The sequence below is a fragment of the Plasmodium yoelii genome (genome assembly GCF_900002385.2).
Source record: "Plasmodium yoelii strain 17X genome assembly, chromosome: 4".
Lineage (NCBI taxonomy): Eukaryota > Apicomplexa > Aconoidasida > Haemosporida > Plasmodiidae > Plasmodium > Plasmodium yoelii.
Window position 1 is genome coordinate 993,225 of NC_036176.2, and position 17,648 is coordinate 1,010,872.

The 17,648-nt window shown below is 21.5% G+C and overlaps 5 protein-coding genes across 5 annotated transcripts; 4 read left to right on the forward strand and 1 right to left on the reverse strand.

Moving 5' to 3' along the window:
• Positions 1 to 174: 174 nt before the first annotated feature.
• On the reverse strand, positions 175 to 1,634 carry PY17X_0422301 (fam-a protein; the record flags this gene model as incomplete). The annotated part of the gene is made up of 6 exons (XM_022955334.1): positions 175 to 231; positions 387 to 617; positions 696 to 799; positions 969 to 1,038; positions 1,128 to 1,365; positions 1,504 to 1,634. 6 exons carry the CDS (start codon positions 1,632 to 1,634, stop codon positions 175 to 177), a joined length of 831 nt encoding a protein of 276 aa, XP_022810847.1.
• Positions 1,635 to 4,574: 2,940 nt separating this feature from the next.
• PY17X_0422401 (PIR protein) lies at positions 4,575 to 7,085 on the forward strand (the record flags this gene model as incomplete). The annotated part of the gene is made up of 3 exons (XM_034637741.1): positions 4,575 to 4,592; positions 4,699 to 6,861; positions 6,972 to 7,085. 3 exons carry the CDS (start codon positions 4,575 to 4,577, stop codon positions 7,083 to 7,085), a joined length of 2,295 nt encoding a protein of 764 aa, XP_034493386.1.
• Positions 7,086 to 9,730: 2,645 nt separating this feature from the next.
• Positions 9,731 to 10,168, forward strand: PY17X_0422501 (PIR protein, fragment; the record flags this gene model as incomplete). The annotated part of the gene is made up of 1 exon (XM_034637742.1): positions 9,731 to 10,168. One exon carries the CDS (start codon positions 9,731 to 9,733, stop codon positions 10,166 to 10,168), a length of 438 nt encoding a protein of 145 aa, XP_034493387.1.
• Positions 10,169 to 12,904: 2,736 nt separating this feature from the next.
• PY17X_0422601 (PIR protein) lies at positions 12,905 to 13,996 on the forward strand (the record flags this gene model as incomplete). The annotated part of the gene is made up of 3 exons (XM_022957487.1): positions 12,905 to 12,919; positions 13,058 to 13,819; positions 13,910 to 13,996. 3 exons carry the CDS (start codon positions 12,905 to 12,907, stop codon positions 13,994 to 13,996), a joined length of 864 nt encoding a protein of 287 aa, XP_022810692.1.
• Positions 13,997 to 16,339: 2,343 nt separating this feature from the next.
• PY17X_0422701 (PIR protein) lies at positions 16,340 to 17,376 on the forward strand (the record flags this gene model as incomplete). Its single annotated transcript, XM_022957431.1, has 3 exons — positions 16,340 to 16,357; positions 16,483 to 17,205; positions 17,290 to 17,376. The coding sequence occupies 3 exons, from the start codon at positions 16,340 to 16,342 to the stop codon at positions 17,374 to 17,376; spliced, it is 828 nt and encodes a 275-aa protein (XP_022810691.1).
• Positions 17,377 to 17,648: the final 272 nt, after the last annotated feature.

The following is a 17,648-nucleotide window of genomic DNA, read 5'->3' on the forward strand; positions in this document are numbered from 1 at the left end:
TTTTATTAGTATTCATTATTTGAAAATAACTATTTTTTAATTTAAATTTTGAGTTTTATAAGAAAAATGAAAGCAATAGAAACAATAAATAAATGTCATTTATGAGAATACATAATTTTATTAACATAAATCCTCTAATATTACGGTTCTGAAAAATATATATGAAATATATGTTTATATATAAAGCTTTTCCAATAATACTTTTAGGAAACCGTAACAATGTCTTCCAATCTAAGAAAACAAACATAAATGGATGAATATATAAAATTTTTAATTTTTTGCAAATTATAGCATACATTATAAATATGCACATTTATTTAAAACTATATTTTTTTAACAATTATTGAAATAAATTGTTATGTTATTAAAATTTGTATATCGCTTACAGAGTCAACATAGATGACATGAATATATCTGTCTCTTTTTTCAATGAGATATCCAATTAAATTAGCAAACGTTTTTTTTAATTTCCCTTGTTTAATATCATCTTCAGAATCAATGTCAGTTTCGAATAAATTTGCGCTTTTTACAATTTCGTTTTTATATTTTTTATTGGAAGGATTATGATCATTTATATTTGCTGAAGTCATGACTACTATAGTTTTGTTTTCTGATATCTACAAAATTAATATAAGTGTATTTGAATAATGTGAGAATTACGATTTATAACGAAATAGAAAGAACGTTTTCCTTACTTCAACCTTTGTAGCTAAAGCATAAAAATATCTCTGACGGCGTCCGAATTTTTTTTTGTAACGTTGTTGTATCATTACTAAATTTGGATTGTACACACGGGTAACTTTAAAAAAAATAATAATTTGGCATTATGTAAATTAAAATATTATAAATTTGAAGACATGGGAAACAATAAATAGTATCATATAACAATGGCAATAATAAAACATGAAATGCAGAATAAATAGTAACAATAATATGGTGATTTGACTAATTATTTATGTTTTGTATACTTTTAACAAAGTCAGTATTGAAAAAAATGGCATAATCGGGGTCCCATAACATGTTTATTACTTCATTATACTAATGGAAACAAAGAAAAATATATGTATATAAATTATAATAATTCTTTAATTTGGTATATAACTTTAATATTGTTTGTTAATTTGTACATCATCTGGATCATCAACTTTAAAATGAATTTTTTCAATATTTATATAGTCTTGATGTTTTTTGTTATAAAAAGGCATACTACTATTAGGATTTTTATTAAAAAATTCATAACCATCCATACTTGTAGCATGATATTTTAAAAGTTCCACAGCTTCGTTCATAACTTCACCTGCTTGTATAATTTCTTCTGAATTGGTACATAATAAGTGCTTGTTTTTTTCATATATTTCTTCTGGACTATCATTGATCAAAATGGACATATTTTTTATGCGTACAAAAATAAAGTTATTGTATTTATAACATCGTTTCACAGGTGTATATTTAATATTTTCATAACGAAATATGTAATATATATATATTGTTGTATTGTCTTACGTAAGATAATGATATGTTGATTCGGGTGTTGCATCTTCTCCTGGACCAAGTTCAATTGCAAGGGTTTTATTGTTCATATATATGGAGATGGTTAAAAGAAATAAAACAATTTGAATATAAAATTTATTCATTTTTGAACTTTACAAACAAAATATTAAAATATATATTAGCATTTTTTTAGTTAAAAATTAACAACCCGAAAATATAGACAAGTATAATTAAAACTGAAGTAAATAATTTTCTCCAATAAATATAAAAAACTATTATTTAAACGGTAAAATGTATGTTTTTATCAGATTTATAGGTTTAATACATTTTTTATTTAAATAATTCAACCACAAAACGACATCAATAACAGAAGTTTTCATAAATAATGAATATCAAGAATATCATTAATATTATAATGTCTAAAAATAAATAATTTTAGTTATACTATATATATGATATTTTTAATATATAGCATTATGAATACGCTATTTTTATATTTTTATAATTGACTAAACTCAAATTAAAATTTATAAGACATCCTGTTACGTATGGAATTACATATATACTTGCATTTATATATAATAGAAAAAAAATTGTTATTTTTACCTAATAGAAAATAATAATTTAAAATAAAAATATAAAAGTAAGAAAATAATATAAATATATATATTTGTTTTAATATAATTATACTAAAATAATTGTTTTTCTATTTTTGTCATTTGTTTTACAAAATATCTTTGATAATGGATAATTTTTTAAATAAAACATATCTATTATATTTTTAAATATTAAAATAATTAATTTAATCTGAGAATTCCAGTTAATTTTATAAAAATTATTTATTGGTAGTAATATTGACGCCCATGTTTTTTTATAAATGAATACAAATTATAATTATATTCATTTGAAACATTTGTCTACATTATAATATACCTTCATGTTAATGGGTATATTTTTATTGCTAATTAAACATCTTATCAATATATAATAGATAGTCATAAAATATAGATTCATATAATATAGACAGAGAATCGATATCACAATGTTATTTATAAAAGATGTTTTATGCATCTAACATTTTTAGTAATACATAAAAACTACATTATAAATATATGTATACTATCCTTTTAATTTTCGATTATATATAGTACCATTTTATCCTAATGTTTTAAATTCAAATTATAAAAATAGTTCTATATACATTAATTTATTTATTATAAAGGTATAATAATAGATTAATCACTATTAATTTTTAAATTTTATAGTTTTGAGGTATAAATAAATTATATTTTAAAATTATTAAAAGAAAAAATATAAGTGTATTAATAAATTTCATATCATATTTTGTTCTAATATTTTGTTATAATAATTTGTTCTATTAATTGTAAATAACATGATATATAGAATGACGTTATTGTTCTAATATGTATATAATATTGTACCCATGACTAAGCACTGAAATATGTTAAATTTGGGAAGTATATACAATTATATATAAATGCAAAATATACAGAAAAAGTATGTAATAATTAATTTGAACTAATAATATTTTTATTATGTTATTATATATATACAAATTTACAAATATATTGTTATTGCGAAATAATATATATTCTAAAATACTTTATTTAAAAACTATGAAACTATGAAATATTGTACATTGATTTAAAGGATTTTTATTGAGTGCGCTAATTGTTCCGTTGTACTATACAGTGATATACCAACAACATCATAATAGTAATAACAATAGATAAAGTATTAAATACGAAAAAATCATTAAATTAATTTGTTTCAAATACGTTGATATATATTATTAAACTTGTAATAAGATTAAAATTATATGCACAAAACATCAAATGAAATGTTATAATTTTGGCTTGGTGATTTTTTAATGTTGCAATATTAGAATGAACGCTGCCAAGCAAATAATATTAATAATTCTATTGTTTTTCATCATAGAACTAAATATAGTTTGTTATAAAATATAAAAGCAAATTATATATTTAGAAAAGTAATAATTCTAAGTTATTTTTAATGTATACATAAATTGGAAGCTTTAATGGTAAAAAATATAAAACATAATTAAACTATGTAGAATAGGTAAATCTTATATGACAACAGTTTTATCTTAAAAAACATGCTTATCTGATCTCTCCTATTTAAAATGTAAATATAACAATCTAATTATGCATAGTTTTCTATTATACTTTAAAATTAGCATCAATAGTTATTTATATTTTATATATTTAATATTTACTAATTATTATTTTAAAAACAATCTACATATAAAAACTTATTTAAGCTTATAAATAGTTTAATAAAACGGGTTTAGTGCTAATTGTTGTTTTAACAGTGGACATGGTACGCAAAATTGGTTGTAAAATTATCCAATAAAGTATAATTCTAAATTGAAGTATATAGTAATAAAAATAAACTTGTCGGACTCATTAAAATGGATTATGAATTTATCTATATTAAATAAAAATACTATTAAAATTATGTAATTTGGATAGAACATGTAGCAGCTTAATTTGAAAATACTATAATTTTAATAAAACAGTGATATATAATATTAGAAACAAGTATATAAAAATTTAATATATTTTAAAAAATGAAAATTTATATATTTTTAAGGATTTTAATAACAACTTTCTTAATTTTTTGATTTATACAGTATTTATGTTTTAGGACGTTGTTTATGTTCTATATTAAAGCATATGTTTATGTATATATTTTTTAAATTCATTATAAAATTCCTTAATATTTTATAATAAAATTGATTATGTATAATATTATTAGTAATATTGATTTTATGCATAAATTGTATTATATATACATATGGTTAAATATGTATTAAATCAACCATAATTTAAGACAATTTAGTAAATGATAATAAAAGTAAATATAACATTGCTCTATTAATATTATTGTATTATTATTCCATATTAATTTTAAATTATTATTAAAATTTTCAATGGGTTTAATACTATAAATGTGATATAGGAGAATCATTTACAGGATATATATTTTATATAAAAACAATATGATGTCAATCTACATATAAAGAACAAAATTTCATTACAATGGACGACGAAACAGTGGTAAGTAATTTTATTGTGTTTGATTTGTCTACAAATAACATTAAATTTTATTCAACAAATTTTGTATGAATACATATTTTTATTAATTTATATATAATTTTCTTAGTGTGAGTTATTTCTTGAAGCTGATAAAATTTTGAGTGGTAGTACTGGGATACAAACAAAAATTAACAACTCGCCAGAATATCGTGAATATTGCCCCAATAATAAACCATGCTCAAATAGGGCTGAAAGTATTGGTGCCTTGAGCATGTATTTGTTTACAAATTTTTACAATCAAGAAAGCGGTTATTATGAACATTTTATGATGTGGTTAGCTCATAATTTATTTAAGATAGCTAAAAACAGAAAAAATGCCGACGTCAATAAAATTACTTTAAGTTCGGCTTATGAAAAATATTTAGAGACATCTATGGGGAATTTTAGACAATGGGATATTTTAAATGATGTAAGAGGTGTGAAAGATACTAATCTTAGGTATATGAATGAATTGTATACGTTACTTAAACATATATGCAATATAATTTCATATTATAATAATAATAATGAAAAACATAAGAAAATTTATACGTATTCTGTCAAGTGTCTTAATCAATATAGAAAAATTTACAAGGCCTTTTCTAAACATGATTCACAGCTACATCTATTGGACAAATTAAAAAAAATATATGACGACTTTAGAACTTTGGCTATTGAGAATGATATTGATAAAAAAAATAAGATAGAACGTCGTCTTCTAGAACTTACAAAAATGAATGAAAAAATTTCACATTCTACGGAAAATTTAAAAATATTTGACTTTGATGATCCAAATGATCAATTGGAAGATGAGGATATATCCGAAATTCCGGAGGAAAACAACACTCAAGAGGAGCAAAAAGATCATAAAACCGAAGAGAAGAATATTGTAGAACCCACCAAACTACAAAATACAGTGGATCAAAGATCAATCCAAAGAGAGGAACAATCAGTTTCAGAAGGTGCATCAAAAATTTCAGGAAATGAACCAGAAAATAATGGAAAATTTCAAGGAATTTCTATAGAAACAACAAAAGAAATTTTGTCACCGAAAACAAAAGATCAAGCACTATCTCAAGAACTACCTCAATTAGAACCGAAATTACAGCCACCATCACCAGAACCAGAACCGCAACCACAACCACAACCACAACCACATTCAGAATCACCACCATTACCACAACCACGGCCAGAATCACCAACACAGACAGAATCATCAACACATCCAGAACCACCAACACACCCAGAACCACAACCACAGACAGAATCACCAACACAGTTAGAATCACAACCACAGACAGAATCACCAACACAGTTAGAATCACAACTACAGATAGAATCACAGCTGGGGCAAGAGCCAGGACCAGAACCTCAGCTAGAATCACAACCAGTACCACAAACAATATCACAGCCAGGGTTGCAAACTATAGAGAATGTGGAACAACCTGCATCTACACAAGAAAACTCATTGACGAGCTATGAAACTATAAAAAAAATCACACAAACGAATGTTTTATATGATTTCTATAAACTGCATGTTTCATCTTTTTATAAAAACCTTACTAAATATGGAAATCGTTTATATGAAAGTGCATCAACTAGCTTAACAAAGGGTTATTCTGTATTTAATAATGTTGCTAATGATTTAATTACTCAATCAAATAAAGTAACTGTTACATTACCATCAGTTGATAATAGCATTCAACTAGAAGATTCGGAAGATGATTTACCTTCATCTGATAGTCCATCAGAAATGTCCTTATCTTCATCGACAGAATCTATTGACAAAAAAACTGATGAGAATCATGGAAAACAACATGAAGGTGGAAGCCCAGAAACAAATCCTGAAGGTGTAAGCCAAGAAAAAGAACCTGAAAGTGGAAGCCAAGAAATAAATTCTGAAGGTGGAATCCACGAAACAAATCGTGAAGATAAAAACCACGAAACAATTTTTGAAGGTGAAACCCATGAAAAAGATCTTGAAGACAAAGTGAAAATAAGTGAAACTGAACAATTAACACCAATTCTAGTTCCTAAAGAGTCCTCAAAGGATTCTATCAATATAACATATTATCAAGAAACTGGGAAACTTCCTTCGGAAATCAACGTACAAAGAGACATATCTGAAATAAAGGTACAAAATGGTATATTTGAAAAAGGATTTCCAGTAAATTTATTTAAAGAAAGCAAATTAATTTTATATTCATTTATAGTTATTGCAATACTCGTTATGTTAGCAGTTATGTATAAGGTAAATAGATAACAAATTATTAAATAGAAAATTAAAAAATATGTATTACTACATATTTTATGTATACATAAAAGACAAATAACTATATATTTTTACTATTTTTATGTTAGTGTTTAGGATTTGGGCGGAGAAAAAAGGAGAAAAAAAAAAAAAAAATGAAAAAGATCAGAAAATTGTGTGATGAAAATAATACCGAAAAGTTGAAATGCATTCATCGAAAATAGCCAATGGGATAATTATAAATTGAGGTGATAAGAAAATGATATTATTAAGTATATAAAACACATAGAGGAAGATTATATGGCAGAGTTTTGAGTTATATTTTTATTTAATTTTTTATAATGTGATAATATTTATTTGTCTATGAAAGTTTTCTAAATTCGATTATAATAGAAAACACAATTTAAATATATATAGTAATACATTATAAAAAATATACATGTCATATTCCAAAATTTGAAGCATCTATGTGAAGAATATTTTAACACAAACAGGAAATGAATATTAATATTATAGATTCCCATAAAGGAAACATATTTCATAAAATATAATACTCATATTTGATTTGTCCTTGCAATTTAAATATGATTAAAACACATGAATATTTTATGCAAATGATATTACTAATGTGGAATTTGTTATTATACTTAATGCATGTATTCATATCAAAAATACATTATAGTGTATGTATAATAACTTTTAAAAATTTAATATAAATAATGCTCATTTTTTTGTATTTGAATATTTTATGCTTCTTTTAAATTTTAATTTACATGAATATAAGTTGTTTTATATTATTTGTTTATTTGGCATAAAATTTTAATATTATATAACACATCAACATTTAAGGTTTGTTGTTATATATATAACTATGAAATATATCATATTTTAAATTAAATAAAATGAAATATATAAGTGTATTAATAAAATTTCCTAATATATTTTGTTTTTAATAATTTTTATAAAAATTAAAAAATTGGGTATAAAGAATTAGGGTTATTATTCGAATATATGCACATATAAAATATTGTGTTATTGATTAAACATAAAAATAATATAATTATATATTAATGCAAATACTATGGGAAAATTATGTTCCAATTAATATGTTTGAGTATTATATTTTTTCTATTATACATACACGAATCATGAAAATATTCTGCATTTATTTAAATTAATTATATTGAGTGCATTAATTATGCCACAGTAGTATACAATGCTATAACCAAAACAACAACAATATTAGATGAATATATTATTAAATACGAACAAATGTATTATGTTTATTTGATATACTTATATGGGTGTAAATCCGTTATATATATTATTAAACAGGTGACAAAATCAAAATTGTGTGGATAAATATCACATGAAATGTTGCACCATTTATTTAAGTAAGCTTTAATGTGATGTTATTAGTATTAACACTATCAAACCATGTATTATTAATTCTATTAGCAATTATATAGTTTTCCTTAGAATGAACATTGTCCTATTATTAAATATAATTTTGTTAGAAAATATCCAATATATAATATTTACTTAGGTCATTTTAAGAAATTTACACAAGAAAAAGTAAAAACATGTTATATTGCTTTCCAAATGAATTGATTATTAAACTAATGTGTGAATAAATTATAAAATTAAGAAATAATTGGTTTAAGAAAAATATATGAAAACAACTTCATTTTATAGACTATAATAAGTTTTCTTATTTATTAATGGTTAACAGAATGGAAAGTATAATATACAAACTATTATTACAAATCGAATTTATATACTGTGGTTTATTAAGTTTATAATCACCTCGATTAATCAACTGTATATTAATTATTTTTATAAAATCCTGTAAAGATACATAAAATACCCCACTCGAAAGTATTCATTAAATGTATTTGTGTATAAAGGAATATTATGGTGAAAACAAACTTATTTCACATTATGAAAAATGCTTTTAATTAATGTGGATAAATTAAACAGATATAAAAACTATGTGTAATATATTTAGAAAAATAAACAATACTAAGTCAATATTTAAGTATTATAATTTAAATAAAATGTATGTTATATTTACTAGAGATAATACTAAAAGATATAATATCCCTTATAAAATAATAACGAATATCAATAAATTATATTGAATAACGAGATATAATACATTTTTATTTTTTTATATATTTACAGTTATATAAGGTTAGAATCACTTTATTAAAACTAATATATAATACATCTTGTTCCCATATGTAAACCTACAAATACAATGATATATATTATTATTCCGAGATTATATAGATATGTGTAATGATTTTATGGGTATGATAAAATCTTTTCAAAAAAATGAAAAATTTAGAAGGTTTATCTAAACTATCATAAAAATAAATATGTTATTCCCCATACACTACTATATTATATACTAATTTAAGATTAACAATATGATTAACTAAAAATTTTATATAGAAAGACACGTAATTGTATAACTTATTTTGGTATAGTATATAGGTTTTATATAAAAATGATACGATGTCATTTAATATCCAGATTAAAAACAAAATTTCATTACAATGGCTAAGTGGTAAATACATTATTTTTAAATAAAAACGATCACCTTAAATTTTATATGATATATTGCCTGTATATTATTATTAAATTTTATAAAAATATTCTTATTGTATGATATTTCAAAATCTTGATCATCTTTTTAATAAAGCCAAATTTGATTTAGATACAATACGTTCGAAAAATGGACCTTACATTTGGTATTCCCCTTTTGATAGAGAATCAAAAAAATATAAATGTAACAACATTTTTGATGAACTTAACCCTCTGTGTATGCATTTATCTATTGAAGTATAAAAAATTCCTGGAAACAATGAATTTTAAAAATAACAATAAGGAATATGTTGGATACATTTTGATGTTGGTAGGTTGTATGTTAAGCCTAAAGAATAATGATGGAACCAACAATCTAAAATATTTTTATAGTACATTTATAAATAGTGATGAAAAGTATAAGGCTATAAAAGATGCTACTGATTATAAGGATCTTATAGATAAAAAACAAAATTTGATGAATATGATAATTATATTTAAATTTTATGATGCATTTAAAATCTTATGTAACATATATAATGAGTATAAAAAAGAAAATACAAATTGCAAAAATTATTTAAAAAAAGCTAAAGAATTTGTTAAAAAATATGAGGAACTTAACAAAGATCTTAATATTACTGAAGACAGCCCCTTTTATCAAGTATTTTCTAGCTTATCAACTGATTATAATAATTTAAAAAAAATGCAGTGGTGTTAATTGTTCCAAGTTTTCATCCTTCCCAACGATAGAAAAAACACAAACTTCTGAAGTTATTTCATCAAGTTCGTCGATAGCAAATAAATTATTTATAGTTTTATCGACATTTGGTGCAATAGTAATTTTTTTAGGAATTTCTTATAAGATAAATAATAAGTCAATTAAAAAATATATTCAGCATTGATTTGTGAATATAAACACAGAATATAGCTGATCATTAATATATTATTCGAAGATTAATAATGATTGATATATTTTAAGAAGCTCTCCATTTGGAAATAGGCAATTTTTGATCATAATTTTTGCATAATTTTTATATAGTTTTTATGTTGTGGGTCAGGATTGTGTTTGTAGGACCCATATTCGGGTTAGGATTAAGTATTATATCACATTTAATTTTTTATAATTTGAACACTAATTAAATATATGTACAATCCCGTATGTTTAATCACGAGGTGAATTTCAAAAGTTACAAATATTCAACAAACAAGGGGCATACGCTAATATGAAAGGGATCGCATAACATATTTATAAGCTATAATACTTATGTCTAATTAGTTCATATATATTTTATTACTATTTTTGGCTAATATACATAAGAACCATTATTATCTATTATATAAGATTTGTTAACCCAGAGCTATATTGAATCATGAATAAAACAATATGTTTCTTTATATGACAAAATATTTTATTTAGTAAAACTTCTAATTTGTATCAATTATTTTGATTTAAATTTTATCTTGATAACCGAACTGTATAACATTATTATATATTATGGTATAAATTATAATTCGATTCATTTGGAACAATTACCTACATTATAATATACCTTCATATTAATGATTATATTTTTAATGTTAATTAAACACACTAATAATGTATAATAGATAATCATAAAGTATAGATTCATAAAATATCGATCGAAATTCGACGATACAACATTATCTACAACATGATGTTATGCATCTAACATTTTTTGTAATACAACAAAAATCACACTATATATAATATTTTTTAAGTTTTAATTGTAGATACTATTATATTTTTGTATTCCCTTTACATTTTTATTAAAATTAATTAGTATTAATAAAAGTTGCTTTATATACATTAATTTATTTTCTATAAATGTATAATATTAAATTATTAACTATTCATTTTTAAACTTTATAGTTTTGAGGTATAAATAAATTATATTTTAAAATAGTTAAAATAAAAAATATAAGTATATTAATTAAATTTCATATTATATTGTGTTCTAATAATTATAAATAATATGATAGATATAATGCGTTATTATTATATACCTATACATATAAACTAGTAAAATGTTATACCAATAAATAATACTGAAATATGTTAAATTTAGGAATCATATACAATTATATATTAATATTATTGAAAAGACACATAATAATACATTACATAGGTATCAATGTTATATATTTTGTTAAAGATTCAATTTTGGATATGTGATTTTATATTATAAAAATTTGGATCCATGGAGAAAATGATAACGAATCGATTCATGCTAAATGTCTTTTTATTCTATATTAACACATATTCTATTATAAGTGTTTAATGAAATGTCATTTTTTTAATCTAAAATAGCATTTCTTTATCATAGAATTAATAAAATGTAAAATATTAATAAATTACTTGAATACATATACATTGATAACTATAGTAGTAAAATATATAAGATAGAAATGAACTATGTAGAAAATTTAGCGAATATTTATTTAAATTATATATTAAAAGGACAAATATATCTTATCTCTCTCATCTAAAAGGGCAATATAACAACATAATTAAACATAGCTTTCTATTATACTTTAAAATTTGCATCAATACTTATTTATATGTTAATATTTCATATTTCTAAGTATGATTTTAAAATCAATCTACATTCAAAGATTTATTTAATCTTATAAATATATTAATAAGTACGGATTCAGTGCTAATTGTCGTTTTAAACCTTGGAAATGATGCGTAAAATATATTATAAAATTACCCAATAAGGCATACTTCTAAATTGGAATATGTAGGAATAAAAATAAAGTTATAGAACTGATTAAAATGAATTGTGAATTTATATACATTCATTAAAAACAATATAAATTTATATAATTTGCATATAGATGTAAGTAAAATAACTTAATTTGAAAATATTATAATTTTAATAAAACTGTGGTTTATTGTATTAGAAACAAGTATTTAAATATTTAATATATTTAAAAAATAGACTATTTATATATTTTAAGGATTATAGTAATAATATAATTTTTATTTTTTTAGATTTATACAGCATTTAATTTTTTGAAGGACAATCATCAAAACATAAGATATAAATATATTCCTTTTTTATGTTAAAAAATACTTTAAATTCTTTATAGAAGGATATCCATTTTTATAATAAAGATATACCAGATGTTAGTAAGAATATCATTTTTTGTATAAAATTTATTGCATATATATATAATAAAAATTGTATTAAGCAACTCTCTATTTAAGGTAACTTAGTTAATTAGCATAAACACAAATAGAACGTTTCTTTAGTAATAACATTATTTTATTATTCCATATTAATTTAATTATTGAAAAACATATAAAATATTTAACTACAGACAGCTGATATATATTGGGTTAAAGTATTTGCATCACACATTTGGTGCAGTACATATAAAAGAACATGCTTCTACTCAATTTACAAACCAAAAATAAAATCTGATTATAATGAATGAATATATGGTATATACATTTTCTTTAATAAAAATGTTTTCCTTTACACTTTTTGATATCGTATTATATATAAATATCATTAAACTTTATTTTAATAATATTTTCAATAATGCAAATTTCTAATAATTTTTTTAAATGTTTTTTTAGTGGGGTAAGTTCGTTTTTGTAAGAACGAATTTTATATATGAACCAAATAATAGAAAATATAGATTTATAAATAGTCAGAATTTCAAAGAATATTGTAATAATCAAATATGTGATATTGATCTCGATAAAATTAATGCTGCGTGTTTATATTTGTTTAATGAACTCTTTGGGAGCTCTGACACGTTTAAGACAAATTCAAAAAATAATATCAATATTACTGAGTACATTATAATATGGTTAAGTTATATATTAAGCCTAAAATCACATGAGGGAATCAGTAATCTAAATGATTTTTATGATAAATATATAAAGGATGATGCGAAGTATAACAATAAAATAAAGGATGTTACTGCTTATGATAGTTATAAGGATCTTATAGATAAAAAAGAAAATTTGATGAGTATTGGTATTAAAGATATGTCTAGATTTTATCATGCATTTAATGAATTATGTAATATGTATAATAGATTTGATACAACAAAACCAGATTGCAAGAATTATTTGAAAGATGCTAAAAATTTTGTTAAAAAATATGATGAACTTAATGAAGATTATAATAATGGTAAAGACAGCCCATATAATCAATTATTATCTACATTATCACATGATTATAATAGGTTTAAAAATATATGTAATGATGCTCAATCTAGCAACTTTCCATCACTTCCAACATATTCACGAAAATTTGTAATAAAAAGCACACTAATTCCAATTGCATTTATATTTGTTACCGTATCGATTTTCTTGGGAATTACATATAAGGTAAATAATAAGTTAATTAAACAATATATTCAGCATTGATTAATTTGTGAATATAAATAAATTATAGATTTTTTTAAATTTTTATATTAGTATTCGTTACTTGGATTTTGGAAACGATTTAAAAAACAACAAATAAGAGAAAGAATAAAAAATATAAAGAAGAAAATGAACCAATAATATATGATTCGAATATTAATAATAATTTATATATTTTAATAAACTGTCTATTGGAAAGTAATTTTTGCATAATTTTATATAGTTTTTATGTTGTGGGTTAGGGTTGTGCTTATGGGACCCATATTCGGGTTAGGGCTAAGTATTATATATTTATCTAATTTTTTATAATTTAAACACTAATTTAATACATGTGTCATTCCGTATGTTTAATTTCAAGAAGAAATTTAAAGGTCTAAATATGCAACCCAAAATGGGCATAAGTTAATATGAACGGGGTTACATAATATATTTTATAAGTTATAATATATATAATTGAGTGTTCATGCCGATTTAATATGATTAAAATAAAATGTCTAAATTGTATATATTAATATAGATCTTGACTATATATGAAGTCGTATTATTCAATATCATAATTGCCTATTATATAAGCCTTGATAACCCAGAATTATATTCAATTATGCATATAATAATATGTTTCTATATTTTATGAAGATTTTATTTAGTGAAACTTATAACTTGTATCATATTTATTTTGATTTAAATCATGATATCCAACTGAACTGTAATAATATAGATTCATAAAATATCGATCGATATTCGACAATACAACGTTATCTATAAAATGCATTTTATGCATCTAACATTTTTAGTAATACATAAAAAATGTACATATTAATAAAAAATTACATTATAGATATATGTATACAATCCTTTTAATTTTATGTTATATATAGTATCATTTTATGCTAAAGTTTTAAATTCAAATAGTAGAGATACTTATATATACATTAGTTTATTTACTATAAAGATATAACATTAGATTAATTAATATTAATTTTTAAGCTTTATAGTTTTTAAGTATAAATATATTACATTTAAAATTTTAAAAAAATAAAATATAAGTATATTAATAAATTTCATATCATATTTTGTTCTAATAGTTATAAATAATTAGATAGATAGAATAACGTTATTATTGTACCCCTATAAATATAATATAATAAATTACTCTACTAGTAAATAATATTGAAATATCGTTTTATTGTGGAAAGTTCATATAATTAAATATTAATTTTATCGAAAAGACGCATAATAATACATTATAAAGGCATAATTTTTATATATTTTGTTAAAAATAAATTTGGGATTTGTAATTTTATATTCTAAAAAGTTGAATAAATAGAGAAAATAGTAAATGATCAATTAACGTTAAATGTCTTTTTATTATCCCGTATTCGCATGTATTATATTATCGCTGTTCTACCATGAATTAATAAAATATAGAAAATTTAACGAATTATTTTAATGTATATCCATTGATAACTATAACAATAAAATATATAATATAAGAATGAACAGTGCAAAATATTTAGTGAATATTCAATTTAATTTATATATTAAAATAGCAATATATCTTATCTCTCTCCTCTTAAGGGTAATATAACAACCTAATTAAACATCGTTTTCTATTATACTTAAAAATTTGCATCAATACTTATTTATATGTTATATATTTAATATTTACTAAGTATGATTTTAAAAACTATTTACATTCAAAGACTTATTTAAGCTTATAAATATATTAATAAGTACGGGTTCAGTGCTAATTGTTGTTTTAAAGAATGGAAAAGATGGGAAAATATATTATGAAATTATCCAATAAGGTATATTGGAATAAAAATAAAGTTATTGTGCACATTAAAATGAATTTTGAATTTATCTACATTCATTAAAAACAATATAAATTTATTTAATTTGTATAGAGATGTAAGTAACATAACTTAATTTTAAAATACTATAATTTTAATAAAACAGTGGTATGTAGCATTAGAAACATGTATTAAATATTTAAAATATATTAGAAAATATTTATTTATATACTTTTAAAAAATATATTAATAATAAATTTATTAATTTTTACATATTTACGTGTTCATGGGTATAAATCTATTTATTAAAACATGATAAACAAATTTGTATTTTTATATATTGAGACATAAGGGAATGTATTTTAAACTCATTATAAAATTCCTTAAATTTTTATAATAAAATTAGAATCGATATTATTAATAATCATAAATTTAAGCATAATTTATGTTATACATATGACCAAAACAAATATCTCCAATTTAAGGCAATTTAGATAATTTCAATAAATTATATATAAACTTACTATTGTATTATCACTTTATATTAATTTTAAATTAATACTAAAAATAAAATATGGTTAACTACAGATAATTTTTATATAGAGAATCCAATTTTATGTCTCCTATTCTGATACAATATATAAAATTAATATGATATACTTAATTTATAGTTTAAAAATAAATCTCCAATATGTTAACTAGTAGAGTGGTACATACAATTTCTTGAATAAAAATATTTGTTATTACACATTTTTGATATTGTGCTATCTATAAATTAATAATACGTTCATTTTAATAGACATTTTTATTTGATTTTTTAAAATTGTTTCTTAGTGTAAAGAGTTTGATAGTTTGAGGGAGAAAATTCCCGATGAATTGGATGATACTGAAAGTTATATGTCTACAAGTGGAACGCTCACGTTGTACTGTCCTGATAAACAATGTAAAACTTATAACAATATAGTTAACGGTGGGTGCTTATGGTTATTAGATACATTTTATGGTGGTAAAACAGTTTTTTCGTATTATGCAGATGGCAAGATTGGTATTGTTGTATATATTATGATGTGGTTAGGCTATAAATTAAATCAAAAGTTAAACAGTCAATTCCCCAATATAAATAAATTTTACGATAAAGATATGAAAAGTTTCTATGAGTATACAAAGAAAATAAATGATGTTGATGGTTATAGTAGTTATAACGATCTTATAAATAAACATAACTATGTGTTAGATATTCCTAATGAAAATATGTCTAAATTTTATGATGCATTTAAATCATTATGTAAATTGTATACTGAATGTGATGACAACGATTCAAATTACAATAGTTATTTAGAAAAGACTGAAGAATTTGTTAAAAAATATGAACAACTTAAGAAAGATTTTGATATTACTAAAGACGATCCATATGGTAAACTATTTTCAATATTATCAAAGGATTATGATAATTTAAAAAATAAATGTAGTTATTTTCCACCTCTTCTAACTTATTCACTAATTTCAATTGCACTTATATTTGTTGCAATACCAATTTTTTTGGGAATTTCTTATAAGGTAAATAATAAGGAATTAAAAAAAAAATATTATATATATGCAAACATTAAAAAAAAATATACGTTTCTTAACATTTTATATTAGTATTCATTATTTGGATTTCGGAAACGATTTCAAAAACAAAAATTAAGAGAAAAAATAAAAAATATAATGAAGAAAATGATTCATTAATATATAATTCGAAGAGTAGTGACTATTTCAGGAATAGTAATAATTATTGATATACGATAAGAAACTGTCTATTTATAAATAAATAATTTTTGCATAATTTTTATATAGTTTTATGTTGTGGAACCCATATTCGGGTTAGGGCTAAGTATTATATTGCATTTAATTTTTTATGATTTAAACACTAATTAAATATATGTGCTATACCCGTATATTTATTCATGAGATGAAGTTAAAAATATGTACTCCCAAAGGAGCATTGCCATTAATATGAA